Below are 21,112 nucleotides of genomic sequence, written 5' to 3' on the forward strand. Positions count from 1 at the left end.
TATATTTAAGAGATAAAAAGCTTAGAAAAATCAAAAGAGATGACAGGGACTATCGTGATGGAAGATTCTATACTTTTCATAAAAAATTTGATAATGTACAAGGCTTAGAAGATAAGAAAAGAAACAGAAATGACAAGGGTGAAAGTGATGATACAAGTTCTATCAGTAATGTATCATCACAGGGCAGTACAGCCCCATCATCTTTGGTACATGATGTCCCTTTAGGGGAAGGGGCCTTGTCCTTTCAGAAGGAACTTGCGAAATTACACATTTCCAGCAGACTCCAACAAAAGAAAGAACAGCTAAAACCAGGTGGGGAGGGAGGAGGTCTAAAGGGAAATTCCAAAACTATAATTGGCAAGGCAGACATCTCAGCAAGGGCCAAGAAGGTAAATACCAACTAGTACCAAATAATGATATTGTCATTACAGATACTGATGATTGTTGTCATTTAAAAATTGTTAATCTTTCTAACAAAATACTTGATAATGATGAGATCAGTGTCCTTAGTAAAGGTTTAAATTTCTGTCCGACTCAAAGTGGGGATTTGGTCAATACTCATGTGGACTTATTTAAGTTTGTGAGGCTCTTAAAACTTCGTGATTTTTTCTCCAATAGACCACAGGAACAAAATGGGGGTGTATCTTTCCGAGAGCCGGACTCTCATACAATTGCTGATTTCAGGAATATACAATGTCTTCTATCTATTTGTGATGATGAAGGTTGTGACATGCCCAGCCTATTAAATGAGTTTGATATTAAACAGGATGGTCATGTGGAGAGTGGTTTGCGCCCTAATTCCAAATGTATGCCCGCCTTTGGTTATGATTTGAATATTGAGGTCTTCCATAAGAAAATGTCAGAAGAACTATATGCCTAGGAAATGTCTAATAAATATAAACCGCAAATAACACAGAATATCTCCCAAACTGAGAGATTGGCTTTACAACGTTTAAAGGAAGATACTACCATCGTAATACGTGAGGCAAACAAAGGTGGTAATTTGGTCATTATGAACCGTATAGACTATCTCAATGAGATTAATCGACAACTTGGTGACAACTCCTGTTACAGATTGATTACATGTAATCCTATCCCTAACCTTACCATCACAATAAATGCCAGACTTAATGAATGGAGAGACATATGTCTTATCTCTGAAGACGAATACAGATATCTTAAGGTTGACTGTCCATCTTACCCCTGTAATTACATCTTACACAAAATACACAAGGGGGGTTCCTTCCCCCCTGGGAGACCTATCATTTCGGGGGTGGAGTCACCTACCGAAAAACTATCTAAGTTTGTTGATTTCAAACTACACAAACATGTACTTGACCTACCATCATATGTAAAGGACAGTAAAGACATTCTGGTAAAATGTAGGGACTTCCCATGATCTGATGAACTTCTGTTTGTGACTTTCGACGTCGAAAGCTTATACACCTGTATCGACAAACAATTTGGGACTATGGCCATGCGCTCATTCCTGGTCAAGGAGGGCGCTGAGTTCTATGAATATAATGAAATGATTGCTGAAATGGTTGACATCATTCTTATGAACAATTTCTTCCTACATAAGACCTGCTGGTTCCAACAGATCAAAGGTGTTGCAATGGGTTCCAGGTTTGCTCCCTCATACGCCTGCCTCTTTATGGGGTGGTACGAGAAGGAGCATGCCTGGGCCCGAAGTGCCTCCCCCTGGACGGAATTTACTGTGTTCTGGGGGAGGTACATAGACGATATCATCTGCCTTTGGTCTGGATCTATTGAAATGTTACAGCAATATTTTGTGTACTTAAACGATAATGTTTTCAATGTTAAACTTACGATGTCCTATCATAAGGATAATATTAATTTCCTGGACATCAATTTTTATATTGAGGACGGGGTGGAACAGAGTAAACTATATAGAAAGGAGACAGTGTGCAATGCTGTGTTGCATGCATCTAGTGCTCATGCCAGCTCTGTTATCAACAATATTCCATTCGGCGAGTTGACTCGTATTAGGAGGAACTGTAGTACACAGAAAACCTTTCTATCAAATGTGAAGGAAACAAGGAGAAGATTTGAAAAGAGAGGTTACAGCAATAAGACCTTAGATAAGGCTGAACAGAGAATACTTTGCATAGACGGATTCGACATTACTTGACAAGACCACTGCACAAGATAGTCGCAAGAATGACAACAGAGTGAGGTTTATCACACAATATACTAACCACAGTAACGGCATTTTTAATGCTTTGCGTAAAAACAGGCATTTCTTTACCTCTATTTCGGGGTTAAAGGATTGCATTACGAATATGCCTGCCATTACATACAGAAGAGGGATTTCGCTGAGGAAACAGCTTTGCCCCAGCTATGTTATGACCCCTCAAAACAATGGAAATTGGATACCAAAGAAACCAAATGGCTTCTTTACTTGTGGTACTTGTAATGTCTGTAGGAATGGAAAAAATAGAATGAAGACTTTTTCCTACAATAGCCCACGGATATATAACATCAATAAGTTTATCAATTGTAATACCATTTATGTGGTATACATCTTGGGCTGTGAGTGTGGCACTATCTATGTGGAGAGTACCATACGATGCCTAAAAATTCGCATACAAGAACACAGAAGAGCTATACTCAATAGGGACACCAGATATCCTATTACTGAACATTATAACATTAAACATAATGATAGTAATATTTTCTGGTTCCATGGTATTGATCATGTTCCTACAGGCAGGAAAGGTTTGAATCGTGAACTGGCACTCAGACAGTTAAGAGTCAAGTGAACTGGCACTCAGACAGTTAAGAGTCAAAATGGATTTGTCGCTTGCGGGCCACCACGTTGGGACATTATTCTGATTCTGAAATGCATTATTTTCTTTAAGATAGGTTTTGGTTATTCGGACATCATTTTATTTTTGATGCTTTTGATGTAGTATACTTCCTCGTTGCGGATTGTGAGCTTATTGGTCAACTTTATTCTAGGTCTTCTTTTAGTAGGGTATTGTCTTGATTTACCATTGCTTTTTGAATATGGAATACCATTCCAACATGGCGCCCAAACATGAAGTCCATATTGTTAATCTATAATGATGGTCCTGTGTTGCCATGTATTTTGGACTTCGCCCATGCTTTTCATAACATTCCTGCTGAAGTATAACAATATCTGGGTTAATTTCCCTATTACCATTCCATAATTTCGCCCCATTTCTTAGCGTACTAATGTGACGTATGATGACCTTTTCTATAACAACATCGGGTGCGTGTATTTATATAATGTGGTTTCGTATTGTTACTTGATTTATCAACCCACGCTATTTATCATAGTTCGATTTAACTAAGTCTTTACCCTTGTTGCTTGCTTATATAGCCTTAACAATAGTGGGGGTAGGTCGTCCCCCCCCCCCCCTTTTTCCATCATTAATTTGCCCGGTCTTTTTCTTCCTAATTACTTGTTTTACCCCTTTTTTTATCTGTATTACATTTATCTGTATTACCTTTCTATCATGGCGCCCCATTTTCCTGTGTACGTATTGATGGTACACACGATGACTGTCTTTGTAACAGCATCTGGGGCTTGTATGTACTTTTTTTTTTTCCATTACGGATATGTCTGTTCTTTCTATGGTGTCTTTTATTTCTAGCTTCATTTGTACTACCATTCCATCATGGCGCTCCATTTTTGATCATATCACCGTGACGTGCGGGGACTTCTGTTTACGGTCAGGTGACCGATACTTCCTCTGCTTATAAAAATCAGGCAAAATGGTGCGCGATGCTGAGTATACCGTTGCTTATCTTTTTGGCGTTCAGTGTTACGGGACTTCCAAGGTAGGTGTATTTCTCTGTATGACATAGTGGGGCTTTGGTTTTATCATCTGCCAATGTGATTACTGTACTTGCGGGTTATGGGAGGACAGGCGGTTTGCGTCTTTTCACATATAGGCGACACTTAAGCCATATATGTCCCCTTTATTATTCTTTAATTTGTCATCTAACATGATGTGAGTTAACCGGCAGTAGCATTTTTTCCTGTGTGGCATAGTGGTTAAATATTTCTTCTGCTCTTTATAGTAGGACGGGTGTTTGAGCATGCGTTAATCTGTAGACACCGAAACTTTAGGTGGTTACATGGTTGTCTATTGTAACCGCTTGCTGTATAAACTTTGTTGTGTTTGTCTCTCAGTGTCTTTTTGCTTCATGTATTGCAGAGGCAATATAAGTTTATCGCTATATAAGTGTTTCCTTGTGTCCACTGTTGTTAGATTTCTGGAACCCTACTGGTTGCACTCCTATTATGGAGTGACACAACAAAATATCTAAGGGATATATTGCTAGATGTATGTGTTCGGTACACATCCACTTCATGATGAATACCTTCTCTATTTCGGGTGAGATTTTTTGATGACTTTGATTGATTTTGAAGCCAATAATATGAATTCTCTTTGTATAAATTCTATTTATCTTGTTATTTGGAGGATGCTAAGGTGAGGATTAAGACCACCTTGTAAGTAATTCCGAAGGTCTTGAGGAATATAGTGGAGTTTAAGAGTCATCGCTACTTCAGGAATCACCCCTTCGTCTCTGGAGGGATGATGTTCTAGGTTGGAAACTGGAGATCTAAAAGGGTCACACACACCCTTCCCACCCCAAAGCATCTGAAGGATTATGAAACAAGTTTGTTTCGGCGTTCTTTTATCCAATGTGCTTGCACGAAGGTGTTCCTTCCTCGTTTGCCTTACCTTTATCTGTCTGTACATCATTCGCTTTGGGGCGTAAAGGGTTCGAAGAGAGGAGATATGTTCCATCTTAAGTACTTTTGAAGTACCTTGTGTTTTCTAGGGATTTTTGTGAATGTTATGAAAGCCTTCCCTGTGACAGTTGCTGTTGCCTGGGAAACCGTCGGACATCTTGCTTTTATTCTGCAAATGCTTTCTTAATTGGCTAAAGCCCAGTGCTCCTTTTCAGCAAGAAACCATCTCCGAGCGGGACTGGTGTGGTGCATAACCAGGCAGACAAATGTGCATAACAGAAGGGCCAGGACTCAGGAGGGGCCTATGCAGTGACCCAGTCTATGTATCATTGTAATATTAACTCAGCTTCCTGTTTATGTCAAGAGGAGGAATTCCAGACGTTTCTATCAGGTCACTTAATTGATCAGTCTGGCGCGATGACCAGGGGAACACCCATTTATCAAGGAACACAAGAAGAGGGTTAGAGGCGTTTTCCCCTTGTGAATAATGGCAAGAGTTTGATTAATGACTTAAGAGACAAGAGCTTTCTTTTAAGACAACCAGGAAAGGACCTAAAAGTCTATTACGACACTTAACAGAGGTCGGTATGAGGTGCGGTGAGGCGGGAATGCTTCTCAGCAAATGTCTTTCTGCTGAGCAGTGCGGTCACTGAAAGGCAATGCGTCTAAAATACCAATGTCAAAGGAACAGGCCGTTCCACAAGAAGTAATGCATGGGTGGGGAACAGAAACATGCAGAATCGACTACATTTGTCCGCGTGCGTGCGTTATCTCGGAGACCATCGAGGCCTTTCTCCGGGCCCACAGTGTGACTTCAGGCCTCGCTTCCCTCCAAATCCCGCCCGCGCAAACAGAGAAAGCACTCAACGCCGTGGGAGCACACCACGGTTTGAAACAGGTCCAGGTGTAAACAAACATGGTGGAAAGCATTTACCTAATTGCCTTCAGGCTCCTCTCGATGGCTTCGGGAGGGATAAAGTCAGTTCCCACACAATGAATTTTGTGAGGCAGACAGAAGCTCACTTCGAGCCAGTTGTTGATGTGCAAACGCACCACCCCCGTCGTACAAAGGCTGAAAGAGAAGACGAGAAAATGTCAACAAACCGTAGCCAAGCACGGGAGGCAGAGACGGGATAGGTGACAAGACACAGCATGCCAGGCAAACAAAAATAAACGTATAGAATGGCAGATAATCTACTGTGAATAGCGCCAACCCTCGGGCCATATTGATGATATCATGAAAACCGAGTCAACAATAGCAACTCGGGCCATTGAGTAGTTATTGGTTTCCATCTCTTTGGGTAGCACTGCCATCTAGTGGTAGAATAGCGAACCACCTGTCGGCAGTTTACGTGCAGTGGCAACAGAAATATCGGACGTTCAACATTTTATCTGCACACGACACCCATTACCAAAAGAGGCTAGGAGTGTGGGGGGGGTGGGGGGGGGGGAGGGATCCAACAAGATGGCTAGTAGGGAGTGACATATCACCAGAGGTTCAAACCTGTACCCAGTAAAAACAAGCATTTGCAATGCAACAGGTCTCGCATTTACCTGAGCATGAGCTATTGGCATTGTAAATAAAAAGGCCTTTTATTTATGTTTTGGTTTTTGAAATATAAATAAAACGCATTGTCATTTACAATGCTAATAGCTTAAACTCGCGTAAATGTGAGACATATTGCATTGCAAATGCTTGTTGTTACCAGTCATTGGTACATGCTTTTTCATCCTTGCCTCATCTGTCGACGTTCCATTTATAACCAAAAATTATTCCACCAGTTTATCTACTCATGTTCTGTATTTTCTGTTAACTTAGCTATCTGACACATGCTGGTGATCCAACATCCTTAAAATTATTAGCTGATTTTGCTTCAACCACAACCATAAATGTTTTCTTAATGAGCATTACTGACCCTAATGCTGCCTAGGCGAGACCTAAAAAAATATGTTTTGTGGTGCTAAGAAAGCAGTTTATATTCACTTTATGCTGTGTAAAAAGCATATTTGAGGAAGGTTGTTAGCAATGTATGGTTTACCACATTTTGGAAATCAAGCATTGGTTTTGTAGCCATGAATACAAATTAGAGACTGAATATTTTTTACATTTTGCATTTTTTCCATCAGGGAGCAATCACAAGGAGGCAGTGCCACCTATCGCACCACCATAAGTTTAAGATGTGGTTATAAATATATGGATCTCGGGAAAAAGAGTGTGTGTGTGAGTGCGAGAGAGAGAGAAAGAGCGAAAGAAAGAGAGAGGGGGAGGGAGAGAGAGAGGGAGAGAGAGAGGGACAGAAAAAGTGAGAGGGATAGAAAGAGATGGAGAGAAAGAGAGAGGGGAGAGAGATAGAGAAAGAAAGAAAGAGAGAGAGGGGGAGAGAGAGAGAGAGTAGAGCGAGAGGGAACGAAAGAGAGAGAAAGAGAAAGGGAGAGAGATAGAGGGGGAGAGAGAAAGGGAGAGAGAGAGGGAAAGAGAGAGGGAAAGAGAGAGGGGGGAAAGAAAGCTAGAGTGGGAGAGAGAAATAGAGAGAGAGAAAGAGAAACATAATGAGAGAGGGAATGAAAGAGAGGGGAGAGAGAGGGAGAGAAAGAGAGGGAGAGAGAGAGAGAGGGGGACAGAGAAAGAGAAAAAGAGAGGGAGAGGGAGAAAGGGAGAGAGGGAGAGAAAGAGAAAGAGAGAGAGTGAAAGAAAGAGAGAGGGAGGGAGAGGGGAGGAGAGAGACAAAGCACAGTGGGACAGCAAGAAAGATGGAGAAAAGTCATCATGGAAGAAGCGAGGGGGGAGAGAGAGAAAGAGCGTGGGAGAGAGAAAGAAAGAGAGTGGGAGAGAGAAAGAGCGAGAGAGAGGGAAGGAAAGAGAGAGAGAGAGGGGGGGGGGGGAGAGAGAGAGAGAGAGAGAGAGAGAGAGAGAGAGAGAGAGAGAGAGAGAGAGAGAGAGAGAGAGAGAGAGAGAGAGAGAGAGAGAGAGAGAGAGAGAGAGAGAGAGAGAGAGAGAGAGTTTACATCATTTGGAATTGCTCCCAAGTGTGTTTTAAAAGGGAAAATGCAAAGGATGCTTGAGAGGTTAGCGACCAAAGTGGCCCTGCTGCGAGGAGAGCCTTGAAGTGCATGGACCCACAGTAACACACTCAACTGGTGTCAGACACGCACATAGGCCGCCGCGCCAGCGGAGGTGTCCCTGACCTGAAGGGAACCCTCTGGTCCGAGGGAGGCCCTGCGGGCCCTGGAAGTAGTGGTGGATTCTCCACAAGTCACCTCAGGGAAGCACGACAGCACTCCGTGGGGCATGACTGCCTGCCAGTGTGAACACCTCGCGCAAGCCTTTCCAGCACAGAAGCCAAGTTACGCAAGGCGCCTGTGCTGTGCCAGTCCGCGCGCTTTTACCGAGCCTGCCTTATGCGCACGCTGCTGACATATTCCAAACTGGTGCGTTTCCATGTTTTGTTGCCTCCCGGTGACAAACACCGGATGCAACAAACATTTCTAAACGGCGCTCGTCTGCGGCTACACAAGCCGTGGCCGCGCTCAGCGCCTGTGCCACGGAGGCCGTCAGTCAGTGGAAGCCACCGGCCCTGAGCGGGCCAGGAATGCGGCAGCCGAGCTCATTGTGCGCCACAATGGGCGCGGGCCCCCACCCCCGGGCACCGCGCTTTACTTTCAAGTCTATTGTCAGAGCAGCCGGGACAAAGCTTCCCCTGCAGCTAGACAAAATATGTGCGCCAAGGAACAGAGCTCTTCTGTCCGGCTTCACGCAATGAAAGGTGCAGCGCTGGGATTCCAGGCGCCGTGACGTGCACCCGCTCCCACGGCGGGGCCACCTAGCTCTACACACGTCCGTCAATATTCACTCTTCGTGTGAAAAAGCACGACCGCTCTTTCTGGATAAGTTTTACCGGCGCGATAGAGGCGTTTCCACACTACAGGCGGCGCCTGGTATCCGAAGTGAAACACAGTAAGAATACTCTTGAAGTAATGGGACTTCCTTAAATGCATCAAAACTCACTTCTGACCAGGCCAGATCTGCTATGCTATGGCAGCCAACAAAACATGTTCATGTGTTTCTAAAGCATGTATTACTTACAAATGATATTTCCCAAACATACTCCCTTGATTGTTTGCTATTTGTTTCCGGAGGCATGTTCATGAACAACAAACCAGCAACAGAAACACAATTTACAATTCTGCGTGTAAGAAGTTACTTCTTTGTGGGATGTAAGTATTTTGAGGCTTTACAAATTAATCTTAAGAACATTTTCTTCTCTAAAACGTAGCCGAAAAAATACGCTTTTAGAGCTTGTTAAAGTGCGGCCGCGAAAGTGAAAGTGATCAAACATCAAAGCGGCCGAGCGGCCGCGAAAGTGAAAGACAACGAGTGCTTTCAGGCTGCCAAATGGTGCGCGCGCCCGGAGCACATGCACTGTAGTTGGCGGCCTGAAAGCACTCGTTTGCACTTCCAAAAGTGCTTACTATAAGTCTCGCCAGAGCAGCGCTAAAGCGCTGTCTCAGGCGAGACCTAAACAACACTTTTCGGAGGAGAGGCAAAATGTTAGCGGAAACAGAGGGGCATATTTACAGGGGGATATCGCCACCTGAAGGTCACTTTTAACAGGGTGTCTCAGCAAAGGAGGGCGGGAGGGGGTCCCAGCAAAGGAAAGTGGAAGGGGTCCCAGCAAAGGAAAGCGGGAAGGGGTCCCAGCAAAGGAAAGTAGGAGGGCGGGAGAAGGTCCCAGCAATGGAATGCGGGAGGGTGGGAGGGGGTCCCAACAAAGGAAAGCAGGAGGGCGTCTCAGCAAAGGAAAACGGAAAAGGTCACAGCAAAGAAAAGCGGGAGGGGGGTCCCAGCAAAGGGGAGCGGGTGTGTGGGAGGGGGGTGTTGGAGGGAAGGGGAAAGGGAGTTCCAGCAAAGGGGAGCGGGTGGGAGGGGGGTTTCTCAGCAAAGGAGAGCGGGTGGTTAGGTCTCAGCAAAGGGTAACAGGTGGGTGGGAGGGAGGGGGGTTTCTCAGCAAAGGGGAGCGGGTGGGAGGGAGGGGGTTTCTCAACAAAGGGGAGCGGGTGGGTGGGTCCCAGCAAAGGGTAGCAGGTGGGTTGGTCGAGGGGGTGTCAGCACAGGGGTGCGGGTGGGTGGGAGGGAGGAGGGTCTGAGCAAAGGGGAGCAGGTCGGTGGGGCGGGTGGGTGGGGGTCCCAGCAAAGAGGAGCGGGTATTATGGGGGGCCCCAGCAAAGGGGATCGGGTGGGAGGGAGGGTGGGGTCCCAGCAAAGGGGAGAGGGTGGGTTTCCCAGGAAAGGGGAGCGGGTGGGTGAGTGGGAGGGGTCTCAGCAAAGGGGAGCGGGTGGGTGAGTGGGAGGGGTCTCAGCAAAGGGGAGCGGGTGGGTGAGTGGGAGGGGTCTCAGCAAAGGGGAGCGGGTGGGTGAGTGGGAGGGGTCTCAGCAAAGGGGAGCGGGTGGGTGAGTGGGAGGGGTCTCAGCAAAGGGGAGCGGGTGGGTGAGTGGGAGGGGTCTCAGCAAAGGGGAGCGGGTGGGTGGGAGTGAGGGGAGATTCCCATCAAAGGGAAGCGGGTGGGTGGGTGGGGAGATTCCCATCAAAGGGAAGCGGGTGGGTGGGTGGGGAGATTCCCATCAAAGGGAAGCGGGTGGGTGGGTGGGGAGATTCCCATCAAAGGGAAGCGGGTGGGTGGGTGGGGAGATTCCCATCAAAGGGAAGCGGGTGGGTGGGTGGGGAGATTCCCATCAAAGGGAAGCGGGTGGGTGGGTGGGGAGATTCCCATCAAAGGGAAGCGGGTGGGTGGGTGGGGAGATTCCCATCAAAGGGAAGCGGGTGGGTGGGAGGGGAGATCCCCATCAAAGGGGAGCGGGTGGGTGGGAGGGGAGATCCCCATCAAAGGGGAGCGGGTGGGTGGGAGGGGAGATTCCCATCAAAGGGGAGCGGGTGGGTGGGAGGGGAGATTCCCATCAAAGGGGAGCGGGTGGGTGGGAGGGGAGATTCCCATCAAAGGGGAGCGGGTGGGTGGGAGGGGAGATTCCCATCAAAGGGGAGCGGGTGGGTGGGAGGGGAGATTCCCATCAAAGGGGAGCGGGTGGGTGGGAGGGGAGATTCCCATCAAAGGGGAGCGGGTGGGTGGGAGGGGAGATTCCCATCAAAGGGGAGTGGGTGGGTGGGAGGGGAGCGGGTGGGTGGGAGGGGAGATTCCCATCAAAGGGGAGCGGGTGGGTGGGAGGGGAGATTCCCATCAAAGGGGAGCGGGTGGGTGGGAGGGGAGATTCCCATCAAAGGGGAGCGGGTGAGTGGGAGGGGAGATTCCCATCAGAGGGGAGCGGGTGGGTGGGAGAGGGGGGTGAGCGGGTGGGTGGGAGAGGGGGTTTCCCATCAAAGGGGAGCGGGTGGGTGAGGGGGGGTTTCTCAGCAAAGGGGAGCGGGTGGGTGGGAGGGGAGTTTCTCAGCAAAGGGGAGTGGGTGGGTGGGTGGGAGGGAGGGTCTCAGTAAAAGGGAGTGGGTGGGTGGGTGGGAGGGTCTCAGCAAAGGGAAGTGGGTGGGTGGATGGGTGGGTGGGTGGGTCTCAGCAAAGGTGGGTGGGTCTCAGCAAAGGGTGGTTGGGTCCCAGCAATAGGGGAGGTGGGTCCCAGCAAAGGGGAGCAGGTGGGTTCCCAGCCAAGGGGAGCGGGTGGGGTGGGATGGTGCCAGCATAGGGGGGAGCGGGTGGGGTGGGATGGTGCCAGCAAAGGGGAACGGGTGGGGTGGGTGGGTGCCAGCAAAGGGGAACGGGTGGGGTGGGTGGGTCTCAGCAAAGGGGAGCGGGTGGGGTGGGTGGGTCCCAGCAAAGGGGAGCGGGTGGGGTGGGTGGGTCCCAGCAAAGGGGAGCGGGTGGGGTGGGTGGGTCCCAGCAAAGGGGAGCGGGTGGGGTGGGTGGGTCCCAGCAAATGGGAGCGGGTTGGGGTGGGTGGGTCCCAGCAAATGGGAGCGGGTGGGGTGGGTGGGTCCCAGCAAATGGGAGCGGGTGGGGTGGGTGGGTCCCAGCAAATGGGAGCGGGTGGGGTGGGTGGGTCCCAGCAAATGGGAGCGGGTGGGGTGGGTGGGTCCCAGCAAATGGGATCGGGTGGGGTGGGAGGGTCCCAGCAAATGGGAGCGGGTGGGGTGGGTGGGTCCCAGCAAACGGGAGCGGGTGGGGTGGGTGGGTCCCAGCAAACGGGAGCGGGTGGGGTGGGTGGGTCCCAGCAAACGGGAGCGGGTGGGGTGGGTGGGTCCCAGCAAAGGGGTGCGGGAGGGTCCCAGCAAAGGAGAGCGGGTGGGGTGGGTTGGGTGGATGAGTCAGGTGGGCCCCAGCAAAGTGGAGGGGTTGGGGCAGAGGGGAGCTAGTGGGGTAGGTATGGGCCCCAGCAAAGGGGAGCTGGTTGGTTCCCAGCAAAGGGGAGCGGATGGATAGTAGGGAAAGGTGGTTCCCAGCAAAGGGGAGTTGGTAGGAGGGAGGGGTGGTTGCCACCAAAGGGGAACGGGTGGGTGGGAAGGAGGGAGGGGTGGTTCCTAGCACAGGGTAGCAGATGGGGGATGTAGGAAAGAAGGAGTTTTAGATTTGAGAATAATGCTTATAGAAGTGATGAGGAAGAAAGAACAAAGAAATTGTGCCAGGATTGAGCTTTGGAGAACCCCTATACTGCAGAAGAAAGGGAGTAAAGTTGCCCCTGGACTCAGAAGACAAGAGAGAAACCATACACAAACAAACATTGGTAAAGCTAATAAGTCTCACTTTAAAAAAAAATGTACTGGGAAATCCAGAGGCATTGTTTATAACTGGGAGTGGTTGGAAGCTTCCATTCATGCAGTCAGTCATCCATCCTCTATAAGGTCCACTCTCAACGTCCCAGGCTTTTCTCCGGGAGCTCTGTCAATGAGGTCCAATACTCAACCCCTTTAATCCTTTTAATCTATTGGTGCTAATCTTTATCTTTTACTATTTTTAGTAAATCACCAATGTAGCCTTTCTCTGCCCATGGGGAAGATCCCTACCCCGCCATAATGATTAACACAAACCAGTCAGGGAAGTTCTTGTTCAGCACACATGTATGTACAGCATTTATTGGAGAAACTAAAGAAGCAAAAATATTGGAAAATGAGGAGAAGATGACAGCAAAGCATATTTTGGCTTGCTTCCTGGGGGTTCAAGAGTAAGTGTGTGCGAGGGTGTGTGTGAGTGAGTGAAAGGGAGTGCGTGTGTATGTGTGTGAGAGAGAGAGTGCGTGTGTGAGAATGTGTGAGAAAGTGTTTGAGAGTGTGTGTGAGAGCAAGTGTGTGTAATTCTTTGTTGAAGTGTCGGTCTCTCTCCTGCCCCCACTCGGTGCAATAAAGCACTGCAAGAGATCACTGTTCTGCGCCTGATTGCATCTTCAGGAATGCTATTCCCTGGACAGGCGTATATAAACTGACGTCACAGGCTCATAGCTGTAAAGTGCCGAGAATTCCGCCATGCCGAAGAAGTGATTCAAGGCTACGCCCTGCACAAACCACTGTGCTGTGGGTAGATTACTCTTAGAATGACTATAATGTTGTGAATTACTGCCACGCTTCAGATGGCATGGTGTAGTGCCTTGTGGCACACTTGTGTGAATTACTGCACGCTTGTGATGGCATCGTGTATTGCCTTGTGGCGAATTACTGCCACGCTTGATATGCCATTGTGGAGTGCCTTGTGGAGCGCTATGTGTGAATTACTGCCACGCTTCAAATGCCATGGTGTAGTGCCTAGAGGCACGCTATGTGTGAAAAACAGCCACGCTTGATATGGCATCTTGTAGTGCCTTGTGGCGCACTACGTGTGAATTACGGCCACGCTTGAAATGGCATGGAGTAGTGCCTTGTGGCGCGCTATGTGTGAATTACTGCCACGCTGGATATGGCATGGTGTAGTGCCTTGTGGCACACTATGTGTGAATTACTGCCACACTTGAAATGCCACAGTGTAGTGCCTTGTGGCGCGCTGTGTGTGAATTTCTGCCATGCTTAAGATGGCATGGTGTAGTGTCTTGTGTCGCACTATGTGTGAATTACGGCCACGCTTGAAATGACATGGAGTAGTGCCTTGTGGCGCGCTATGTGTGAATCATTGCCACGCTGGATATGGCATGGTGTAGTGCCTTGTGGCGCGCGGTGTGTGAATTTCTGCCATGCTTAAGATGGCATGGTGTAGTGCTTGTGCCGAGTTATGTGTGAATTACTGCCACGCATGATATGGCATGGTGTAGTGCCTTGTGGCGCACTATGTGTGAATTACTGCTATGCTTGAGATGGCATGGAATAGTGCGTTGTGGCACGCTATGTGTGAATTACTGCCACACTTGAAATGTCATGGTGTAGTGTCTTGAGGCACGCTGTGTGTGAATTACTGCCACGCTTGAGATGGCATGTTGACGTGCCTTATGGTACACTATGTGTGAATTACTGCCATGCTTGAAGTGCCATGGTGTAGTGCCTTGTGGCGCACTATGTGTGAATTACTGCCACGCTTGAGATGCCATGGTGTAGTGTCTTGAGGCGCGCTATGTGTGAATTACTGCAACGCTTGAGATGCCATGGTGTAGTGTCTTGAGGCGCGCTATGTGTGAATTACTGCAACGCTTGAGATGCCATGGTGTAGTGTCTTGAGGCGTGCTATGTGTAAATTACTGCCACGCTTGAAATGTCATGGTGTAATGTTTTGCACAAGGCAGCACACATGGACAAAGCAAAAATGAGGAGAAATAAAGCATTTCTCCTCATTTCGCCAAGTTAAGAACTGGTTTTCCCTGGTGTTAATTTTGGCGCTGCCTCCTATTTAAGCTGCCCTTGTGAATAGGGGGCAGCATCAAAATCAATGGGTGTTGCGGTGGAACGCCCATCACAAAACCCACTACCCACCTCTTTCACGCTAAGCATTGCGCGAAAGGGGGCCTTATTCACAAGGTAGCGTTAAGCCATGTTAAGTGGCTTACCGCTGCCTTGTAAAGAAGGCGAAGCCCCTATCGACATGCGAACGTTGCAAAAAGTGATGTTTCCATGGTGGTAGGGGCTTGTAAATATGCCCCTAAAATCCTTAGTAATTCGAGTATTTGTTTTGTGTGCACACGTTTATTTTTTTCGAATTACTGTTTTAACGTTTAAAATTTAAATCGTACAAATTGCTTGGGGGTCCCCGGCTTCCAGTGGTGACTCAGTGGGGTCCTCAGGAGTCAAAAGTTTGGGAACCACTGGTGTAGTGTCTTGAGGCGTGCTATGTGTAAATTACTGCCACGCTTGATATGGCATCTTGTAGTTCCTTATGGCGCACTATGTGTGAATTACGGCCACGCTTGAAATGGCATGGAGTAGTGCCGTGTGGCGCGCTGTGTGTGAATTACTGCCACGCTGGATATGGCATGGTGTAGTGCTTCTGGCACGCTGTGTATGAATTACTGTCGTGCTTGAGATGCCATAGTGTAGTGCCTTGTGGTGCGCTATGTGTGAATTACTGCCACGCTTGAAATGTCATGGTGTAGTGCTTGTGATGCGCTATGTGTGAATTACTGCCACGCTTGAAATGTCATGGTTTAGTGCCTTTTGGCGCGCTATGTGTGAATTACTGCCACGCTTGAGATGCCATGGTGTAGTGTCTTGAGGTGCGCTGTGTGTAAATTACTGCCACGCTTGAGATGCCATGGTGTAGTGTCTTGAGGCGCGCTATGTGTAAATTACTGCCACGCTTGAAATGTCATGGTGTAGTGTCTTGAGGCGTGCTATGTGTGAATTACTGCCACGCTTGAGATGGCATGTTGTAGTGCCTTGTGGCGCGCTATGTGTGAATCATTGCCACGCTGGATATGGCATGGTGTAGTGCCTTGTGGCACGCGGTGTGTGAATTTCTGCCATGCTTAAGATGGCATGGTGTAGTGCTTGTGCCGAGCTATGTGTGAATTACTGCCACGCATGATATGGCATGGTGTAGTGCCTTGTGGCGCACTATGTGTGAATTACTGCTATGCTTGAGATGGCATGGAATAGTGCGTTGTGGCACGCTATGTGTGAATTACTGCCACACTTGAAATGTCATGGTGTAGTGTCTTGAGGCACGCTGTGTGTGAATTACTGCCACGCTTGAGATGGCATGTTGACGTGCCTTATGGTACACTATGTGTGAATTACTGCCATGCTTGAAGTGCCATGGTGTAGTGCCTTGTGGCGCACTATGTGTGAATTACTGCCACGCTTGAGATGCCATGGTGTAGTGTCTTGAGGCGCGCTATGTGTGAATTACTGCAACGCTTGAGATGCCATGGTGTAGTGTCTTGAGGCGCGCTATGTGTGAATTACTGCAACGCTTGAGATGCCATGGTGTAGTGTCTTGAGGCGTGCTATGTGTAAATTACTGCCACGCTTGAAATGTCATGGTGTAATGTTTTGCACAAGGCAGCACACATGGACAAAGCAAAAATGAGGAGAAATAAAGCATTTCTCCTCATTTCGCCAAGTTAAGAACTGGTTTTCCCTGGTGTTAATTTTGGCGCTGCCTCCTATTTAAGCTGCCCTTGTGAATAGGGGGCAGCATCAAAATCAATGGGTGTTGCGGTGGAACGCCCATCACAAAACCCACTACCCACCTCTTTCACGCTAAGCATTGCGCGAAAGGGGGCCTTATTCACAAGGTAGCGTTAAGCCATGTTAAGTGGCTTACCGCTGCCTTGTAAAGAAGGCGAAGCCCCTATCGACATGCGAACGTTGCAAAAAGTGATGTTTCCATGGTGGTAGGGGCTTGTAAATATGCCCCTAAAATCCTTAGTAATTCGAGTATTTGTTTTGTGTGCACACGTTTATTTTTTTCGAATTACTGTTTTAACGTTTGAAATTTAAATCGTACAAATTGCTTGGGGGTCCCCGGCTTCCAGTGGTGACTCAGTGGGGTCCTCAGGAGTCAAAAGTTTGGGAACCACTGGTGTAGTGTCTTGAGGCGTGCTATGTGTAAATTACTGCCACGCTTGATATGGCATCTTGTAGTTCCTTATGGCGCACTATGTGTGAATTACGGTGTTGGAAACAGCCCACTCCCACTCCGCAGGGTAGTGGTGGACTCCCCGAACACACTGTGGTAGCTTGGCTCGAGTGGTCAGGAAACAGGCACCGTGCTAAGCATACAATATACCCATACAATAACCATGCGTGCATCCGTTCCAAAAACGACTCTACACCGTAAAAATTATGAAAATATCTTTCTTTATCTTTTTCTCTTAGTTGCTGATTGGGAAAATAAATAAGTAAATCACAATATACAAATTTTAAATAGAGCAGGTCAAATAAATACTGTCTGGAGATTCAATAAATAGGGGTGATCATAAATATAAAGGACATAAATAACAGTGCAGGTAATACAGGCAATTAAATATTCTGAGGCAATAAATACTGTCACCAATAAATATTGTACACCAACAAGTCCTGTGGACCAATAAATATAGTGAAGCAATAAATAGGTTAACACAATAAATACAGGGCCCCCCAATAAATAATTAAGAGTATACAGCAACACTCATGTAATCAGATCACTTTTCAATTCCTAAGGGCTGATTTGGCCCAGGCACAGCTTGTAGGGTTGTGGAAGGCTTGAGGGGTTCTACTCCCTGGCTGGGACAAGGCTGAGGCCTAAACTGAGGTAGACCAAGGGGGGAATACCAGTGCCCTGGCTTTCTCTCTCCACACAACCTCTTTAGGTTAGTCCCAATTCACCCCTGGCACAGTCAGGTTGGTTCCAGCACCTCCCTAGCCCCTTAGAGCAGTCTCTCAGGTCTCCACAGGGCCTTAGGCGCCCTCTACTCCACTTACTGCCCTTTTTCTGATGTTCCGACGCCGCTGGAGTCGTGTCGATGCCGTGAGGCGGTTCCGGTTCGGTCTCGGCGGCCTCGGCCCAATGTCAGTTCTAGACGACGCCGGTAGGCGGTTCCGGTCCGATGTCGGCGGCCTCGGTTCGATCTCGACCTCCGATTCGACGGCGTCGGGCAGTCTCTACTCGATGTCGACTTCGGGCGGCTCCGGTCCGATGGCGCTCTCGGCTTCGATGACGTCGGCCGGCCTGGCCTCGATGTCGACTTCCGGCGACTCCGGGGTGCGATCCTCACCCCCGACCTCCGGTGCTCCTACTCTCAGGTTCCGGGCGACTCCGGAGTGCGATCCTCACTCCCGACCTCCGGTACACTTCACCTCGGTCTCCGACGACTCCGGAGGGCGGACTTCACTCCTCCGATGACGCCGCTCACTCGACCTCGGTTAACTTCCTCCTCGACCTTTGGTATTCCTCACGACCTCCGTCGGCGCCCTCTCACGACCTCAGGCGGCTCCGGGTACGACGTCTGCTTCTTCAGTCAGCGCCGCTTCTCCACCTCGGGCTCCAGGTCTTAGGCTACTCGACGCCGGACTCCAGGGAAACCAGTTTCCAGGTCAGGATCTTGCTGCTTTCTGCTTCTAAGGCCTGTTCCTGCTGTCCAGGTCCTTAGGATGAGTTTTTCTGGCTTCTTCCCACACAGGGCTACAGGCTGGGATCCATCAGTAGGGACTAGTATCAAGGGTGGGTTTATGGACCCCACTCCAGGCACAAGTTTCCACCCCTGCTGCTTCACTCCTTCCTCCTTCACTGTTGTGCTGCTCTCTCTTCACCAGTCAGGTGCCAACTGCCAACTCCAACTGCCAACACTCTGTCTTAACCTCCCAACATTCTAAACCGCCTCCAACTGTCACAGAGTTCTGGAATGTTCTGGAAGGTGCTGGTAGGTTCCAGTGGATGCTGGTGATGTCACAGGTGGCCACCATTTTGTGCTCCAGGCCCTCAGACAGAAGTTTCAGGGGTAGATAAAATGGCTCCCTGAATCTGCAGCAACACTAAAAAGTCTGGTGGTTCCCAAAAAGGAAAAATTCAAACAGGGTTTGAGGCAAAAGTGGGACAAAATAAATAATGATGAGGAGGGACCACCCAAAGGGCTGACAGGTCTAACACGCGTCCCCCCCAGCTGAAAGTGGGGAGAGCTACCCAACCCCTTGGGAGTTCTCATCACTAAGGCGGAAATACCTTGAGAGACCGTCTGCATTGGCGTGGTCCACTCCAGGCCGATGTTCCACCTGAAAGTCCATCCCCTGTAGGGAAATAGACCACCTCAACAACTTGGGATTCTCCCCCTTCATTTGCATCAGCCAACGAAGGGGTCTGTGGTCGGTCTGAACTAGGAAGTGCGAGCCAAACAGGTATGGCCGCAACTTCTTCAGCGCCCATACCACTGCAAAGGCTTCACGCTCTATTGCACTCCACTTCTGTTCCCTGGGAAGTAGTCTCCGGGATAGGAAGACCACGGGTTGATCCAGACCCTCTTCGTTGAGTTGCGATAACACTGCCCCAATGCCATGTTCTGATGCATCTGTCTGGACAATGAACTTCTTGGAAAAGTCTGGGGCCCTTAAGACCGGGGCCTCGCACATGGCTTTCTTCAATCTCACAAAGGCCTGCTGACAGGCCTCCGTCCAGACTACCCGTCGAGGTTGTTTCTTGGACGTGAGCTCCGTGAGGGGGGCTACGATGGTACCGTACCCCTTCACGAAGCGGCGGTAATATCCCGTGAGGCCCAAAAATGCTCGGACCTCAGTCTGTGTCTTGGGGGGTTCCCAGGCCATGATGGCCTCGATCTTCGCCTGGAGGGGTTGCACCGCTCCCCTACCCACCAAGTGTCCAAGGTACACTACCGACCCCTGCCCGATCTGGCACTTGCTGGCCTTGATCGTCAATCCAGCTTGTCTCAGGGCCTGGAGAACAGCTTGCAGGTGACGCAAGTGATCCTCCCAGCTGTTACTGAAGACGGCTATGTCATCCAGATAAGCAGCAGAGAAACTCTCCATTCCGGTGAGGATCTGGTTTACCAGGCGCTGAAACGTGGCAGGTGCGTTCTTGAGCCCAAAGGGCATCACACAGAACTGGTAGTGGCCATTGGGCGTGGAGAAGGCTGACCTTTCCCTTGCTCCATCAGTCAACGAGATCTGCCAGTACCCTGAAGTAAGGTCAAAGGTACTTAGATATGGGGCAGCTCCCAGCCGGTCAATCAATTCATCCGCCCTAGGGATCGGATGAGCATCAGTTTTTGTCACTGAATTCAGTCCCCGATAGTCCACACAGAACCTCAGTTCTGGTTGGGCACCCGGTGGTGCAGCTTTCGGTACTAACACCACCGGACTAGACCAGGGGCTGCTAGAAGGTTCAATCACTCCTAGCTCCAGCATCTTAGTGACTTCACTATGAATGCTGGCCTTCACCTTGTCTGACATCCGGTAGATCTTGGACTTCACAGGTGGGCTGTCTCCTGTGTCCACGTCATGGACGCACAGGTGAGTCCTACCCGGGACAAGGGAGAACAACGAAGAGTACTGCCCCAGGACCTGGCGACAGTCCTCCTGCTGTTCAGGAGTTAGAGATGGGGAGAGAATCACTCCCTCCACCGACCCATCCTTTTCTTGAGACGCAAACAGATCAGGGAGAGGCTCGCTTTCCACGTCCTCTCCTCCGTCAGTCACCATCATCAAGATGACTTCGGGCCTCTCGTGGTGGGGTTTGAGGCGGTTGGCATGCAGCACCCGCAGGGGCTGACGAGGGGTCTTCAGGTCCACCAAGTAGGTAGCCTTACCCTTCTTCTCCAACACCTCAAAGGGTCCTGACCAGCGATCCTGGAGGGCACTAAGCTCTCCCGGTTCGATCACCCACACTTTCTGGCCAGGCTCCAACTCCACCGGGTGAGCATTGTGGTCATACCACGCCTTCATCACTGCTTGGCTGGCTTCCAAGTTGTCAGAAGCTTGCTTCCACAACTTAGCCATTTGGCTCCGGAAGGCCAGCATGTAGCTCACCACATCCTGGGGAAGCTTTCTGGGAGTTCTTTCCCATCCGTCTCTCACCAGGTTGAGAGGTCCACGTACAGGGTGCCCATACAGAAGCTCGAAGGGGCTGAAGCCCACTCCCTTCTGTGGCACTTCCCTGTAGGAAAAAAGTAAACAGGGTAGGAGGACGTCCCATTTCCTCCGCAGGCTTTCAGGCAGACTTCTGATCATGCCCTTCAAGGTTTTATTAAACCTCTCCACCAGACCATTGGTCTGGGGGTGGTAAGGAGTTGTGAACCGATATGTCACTCCACACTCCTTCCACATTGCCCGCATATACGCTGACATGAAGTTGGTCCCCCTGTCGGACACAACTTCCTTGGGAAAACCCACTCGGGTAAAGATTCCCATCAGGGCCCTTGCCACAACAGGTGCTGTTATGGTCCTCAGAGGTATTGCCTCTGGGTATCGTGTGGCATGATCCACCAGGACCAGGATAAACCTGTGACCAGCTGATGTTGGC

The 21,112-nt window shown here is 49.3% G+C and overlaps 1 protein-coding gene across 4 annotated transcripts in view; it reads right to left on the minus strand.

Annotated features, from left to right (window-relative positions):
• The window catches only part of NPRL3 (NPR3 like, GATOR1 complex subunit), a 360,149-nt gene that overhangs the window by 197,417 nt on the left and 141,620 nt on the right, over positions 1-21,112 (minus strand). For 2 of the 4 annotated variants that reach the window (XM_085628418.1, XM_085628419.1), the window contains one exon: positions 5,685-5,822. The exons of the other annotated variants lie outside the window; for them this stretch is intronic. In XM_085628418.1, the coding sequence (XP_085484544.1) occupies positions 5,685-5,822 (138 nt within the window). The remainder of the gene's footprint in view (positions 1-5,684; positions 5,823-21,112) is intronic. 4 annotated transcript variants of the gene reach the window in all.

Source organism: Triturus cristatus, chromosome 10, assembly GCF_964204655.1.
Source record: "Triturus cristatus chromosome 10, aTriCri1.1, whole genome shotgun sequence".
NCBI lineage: Eukaryota > Metazoa > Chordata > Amphibia > Caudata > Salamandridae > Triturus > Triturus cristatus.